Here is a 4,676-nt window from a genome sequence, read left to right as displayed (position 1 = left end):
ATGCATGCTATGTGTAGTACATCCTGATGCATGCTATGTGTAGTACAGGCAGAAATCTTAGTTAAGAGTTGAATCCCTGGTGCTTCTGTCTGCTCCACAATGAGACATGGATTAAAACATGAACATTGTCAAACTAGAAGCACAGAAATATTTGAAATCTGGTTAAAAAAATTATTTGACCACCGTCCTAATGAATAATAAACCAGATTTAACTCATGTCAACAGAAAGTGTCAGATACGGTGAATCAGAACCCAAAACTGCAGCCCAGAATCCTGAAGGCTTTTAATAAATCTAAAGAAGCTTCAAACTGAGGACCAGAACAATGGGCTGAAGTTCTGTGAACATCAAGGACCTGCTGAAACCTCAGAATGGACTGTAGGATGAATGACTTGTGTGAAATTTATCAGAGTTGAGGTTGACACAAAGCAACTAAGATCAAAAACTGAAAATGCACAAATCATAAATCAACACAAGTGATAAAATGTCAGCATAACCCTGATGATGATGTGTGGTCAGAAGATGTTGTGTTGTTGAAGGGAGGGAGGACACTCACTCTGTTGTCTCCAGATGGAGCCAGGGGGTCAGTCATCCATGAACCAAATCTGGACCCAGAAGTCTTAATGGTGATCGGTTCTGAAATCCCCGTCAGCTTCCCACAAGCTGAAAGACAAAAGTGAACTTTGGGCAAACGAAGTAAATATAACAAGTGCATGGAGGAATCAATTAGATCAAGTTTGATGTCCCAAGTTTATGTTTCACTAATATTGAGCACGAAGTGGAAGAACTGAGAGATTCTCATCATCCTGGATGTGGCAAAAGTTTCAGAACAAAGCAAGTGGACTTTTATTCTGATGAGAAGGTTCTCAAACATTTCAAAACTGCAAATCCTTCATTCTCCTTTAATTATTAAATAACATTTCTCCGTTAATTTGATTTTTAAAAGCTCTTTGGCGAGAAACAAAACATAGAAGTCCAGTTATTTTTATTTTCAAACTCTTGGGATAGGATTATGGATTCTCTTAATCTTTGTATAACTTTATAACTATTCATGTTCCTTAAGGGATAAAAATTAACTTTTTAAAAAATACCATCATAATAATGTTTTCTTTTTTCAACAATAAACATCATTATTTGAAAGCTAGCTCAACCTGAAATAAAAATATGACATTTAATTAACTATTTAACTCTTAGAGGAGATTTAGTTTTAATTTTTTTAATCGACAAAATATATATTTTATGGCAAATTAAAAAAAATAAATTGCAATGTCAAGTCGAGTCACTTTTATTTATAAAGCACATTTAAAACAGCAACTCTTACCAAAGTGTTTAAGAATAAAAATCAATGTGGATAATGGGATAGAAATAAATAAATAAATAAAATTCCCAATTAGTACACCCAAAACAAATTTTTTGACAATTGTATTTTTTTATTTTAGTCAAGAGTTTTGTGAAGACCCACCTGATCCGTCAGATCTAGTAGTTGAAAATGAAAGCCTTATATTCAGTCATATTTTCTCAAGTCTCTCGGTGGTCGTACATGGATGTTTGTGTTAGGATTTGTGGTCGGAGCGAACCCAGAGTGCAGAACAGGGACTCAACTCGGCAGTTATACAAAAATAAGTTTTTAATGATAAATAAAAAGTACAAAATAAATATGCTGACGGGGCAGCAAAACTTACATAAACAAGGAGGGAGGCACGGGGAACTCGGGAGACACGAGGAACTCGAGGAACCAGGAAAACAGAGAGACTCAGGAGACTCACCCAACGAAGACGACCCGACAAAGGACAAGACAGAATAGGGAGACTTAAATACAAGGAGAAGACGAGACATGATGACAAACAGCTGGGACGAGACACAGGTGGCAACAATGGAAATTAACGAGGAGCACGAGGAAAGACACACCGGGCCACAGAAAACTAACATCCTTACAGTTTGTTTTAATTGTTTTGTCTTCTTTTTTATATCATTCTTATTTTATCATTCTTATTATTTTAACTCTGGACAGCACCGTTTTATAATTTTTTTTTCTTTCACTGAGCCAGATAAACTAATGAGCTGCAGGAACATGGCACACTCCTTAATTAATGGTCCTCTAATTAATGGTCGTCTAATTAATTGTTAATTACAGAAGATAAAGCCTTTTTACTGCAAGACTTATTTTACAGCTTTGATATAAGGCTACTACAGCAACGGTAATTAGAGAGACAGGTAGGAAGGTACTTGGTGTGTCATCTGGACAAAAGATGACAAGGAAACCTGGTGGTGGAATAGTGAAGTGCAGGGCACTATTCAAAGAAACAGATTAGCCAAGAAGAAAAATGACAGTGAGAAGACTGAAGAGAGGAGACATCAGGAGATGCAGTATATGGCAAAGAGGGAGGGAGCTGAGGCAAAGTAGATGACCTATGATTTATTTATATCAAAGATCTCTTTTGCAAGGGAGGCCTGGGCCTGCAGGCAACCTAACATGCATGTTTTTGATCTGTGGGAGGAAACCAGAGTATCTGGAGAAAACCCACGCAAGCACAAGAAGAACATGCAAACTCCACATTGAAAAACCCCAGGCCCAACCGGGGATTGGACCCAGGACCATCTTGCTGTGAGGCAACAGTGCTAACCACTGAGTCTGATGATGAGCATGAGTTGTACAAGAGACTGGACAATAAAGATAGAGTGAAGGACCTGTCTCATTTAGTAGGACTGAGGGATCAGGCTGGAAAGGATGTGCAGCACGTTAGATTTGTCAAAGATAGAAACAGTGTTCAAATATGATGTATGATGGGAAGATGGAAGTAGGACTTTGAGGTGTTAATGAATGAAAAGAATGAAATGGAAAGAAGAGAGGTCATTCCTGGTGGACCAGGAAGTGCAAAAGATTAGTGAGGGTGAAGTTCGGAAGGCTCAGAAGAGGATAGCACAGGGCAAGGCAGTTGGAACTGATGACATACCAGCGGAAATGTATGGAAATGTTTAAGAGAGACGGCAGAGAGATTTTTAACTCTAGTATTCAAAAAACATTTCTGAGAGTGAGAAAATCCCAGAGAATTGGAAGAGAAGTTTGCTGGTACCAATTTAAAAAAAAAGGGTGATGTACAGAGTCATAATCAACGGTCCAACAAAGATTTATCGTCCAACTCAGCCTCATGTAGGGAATAAGGTGATCAGCCAAAAGGGGAACTGCTTTGAGTGTTCAGCACCCCCCACTCACCAGCTCCTGCTAGAACTACTTCCATGTGTGTTTCTTTCAGCTGCTCACTTCTTCAGGAGTCACCACAGTGAGCAAACTTACATGAAAGGTTTGGCCATTTGTTTACACCCGTTGCCCTTCCTGTCACAACTCTTACCATTTACCAGCACAAAAGATACACTGGCTTCTGCTCCCTAGTGTCTGGTTTGTGTGTAAGAGACGGTTAACTGTCGTATCTCTGGTTTACTCACCGAGCCTCTGCATGCAGGCCCGCAGACGGTCCTCCAGGTTCACCACCCGACTGTGAAGCTCTTGGTAGTCCAGTCCTCCCATTTGTTCCTGCAAAGATCCCAGCAGCTCTGTAACATTTGATGCTTCCTCTTTAAACTGTTGGACCAGCAGAGCATCTGCCTTGTAAGCCTCCAGAACTGGTATAAGAGGACGCAACTCCTCCATTTTTGCTTTGATAGACTGAGGGATGACAAAAAGATACAGAAAAAGGAAATATAAAAGTCAGACATTTTTAAACATTGTCTTCACATTCATGATGATTCAAGCTTTATCTCTTGTCTTTTATAAAGTTTTCATTGGTAACATTACTAAAAACATTTACTTTGAGTACAATCTCAACCAAGAGGTATTTATGGGTACTGGACTTTAAAGTCTGCAGAAATAGATAAAAAGAAACTTGAGTTAGCTTGTAAGTGACCTGTCATCACCACACTGCTGGTACCTTGTACTGTCTGGCAATGTTGGTTTCATGTCCATCTTCCACCTGTTTGAATTTATTTTCAAGGCCCTTGAGTTGAACCTCCATCTTCTCCACAAACTGCATATCTCTCTGAGTCCGCTGATCCAGAACCTCAATTGACTGACTCATATTCTGCACCTGGACGGCAGGTAATAATAACATCATATGTCATCACATGTGAGTGGAACCAAGTTTCATTGTGGTGTCAATCATACACCCAGAAAAGCTTTAGAAAGAGCTGATAGTAATCTTAAAGGTCACATTTTAAACTATGTTTTCATAAAAGTCACAAAGTGGGGATCAACGAGCTTCAGCTCTGGGGTTCAAAATCATACACAAGACGTAATTCATCCAACAGGCCCTAAGTTGAAGCTTAGGTCTCCTGCAGATGAATCTGATTTTAAACATCATGCAATGTGTTTAGAAAATTGTCAGATAACCAAAGCTTTTAACTCATAAAGTGACTGAAAAGTCACATGTTGACTTGTGAAGTAGGGTTTTTACCTTCTCCAACAGCTGTCGCAGCTGTTTAGTTCGAGCATCTCTGGAGCAAACCGTCTGCTGAGGAGCGACAACTGTACAAACACATCGACCTTCAGAGTCCTGAGCTGAACTGTACACCTGCCAGCCTTCCTCAGGGGTTGAAGGACCCACCTGTTGGAAAATAAATGTGAGGTTATAGGGCCTATGCATACATACATACATACATACATACATACATACATACATACATA

At 39.3% G+C, this 4,676-nt stretch overlaps 1 protein-coding gene across 1 annotated transcript in view; it reads right to left on the bottom strand.

The window, feature by feature from the left end:
* LOC119413133 (noelin) overlaps positions 1–4,676 on the bottom strand; it is an 11,881-nt gene that overhangs the window by 1,528 nt on the left and 5,677 nt on the right. Inside the window, exons 2-5 of the mRNA XM_037680149.1 lie at positions 4,447–4,596; positions 3,925–4,080; positions 3,443–3,662; positions 555–661 (exon numbers count right to left, since the gene is read on the bottom strand). Of these exons, the coding sequence (XP_037536077.1) occupies positions 555–661; positions 3,443–3,662; positions 3,925–4,080; positions 4,447–4,596 (633 nt within the window). The remainder of the gene's footprint in view (positions 1–554; positions 662–3,442; positions 3,663–3,924; positions 4,081–4,446; positions 4,597–4,676) is intronic.

This window comes from Nematolebias whitei, chromosome 8 (genome assembly GCF_014905685.2).
Source record: "Nematolebias whitei isolate Nwh7 chromosome 8, NemWhi1, whole genome shotgun sequence".
Taxonomy (NCBI): domain Eukaryota; kingdom Metazoa; phylum Chordata; class Actinopteri; order Cyprinodontiformes; family Rivulidae; genus Nematolebias; species Nematolebias whitei.
The sequence above is the reverse complement of the archived record's forward strand: the minus strand, read 5'-3'. Positions and strand labels throughout refer to the sequence as shown.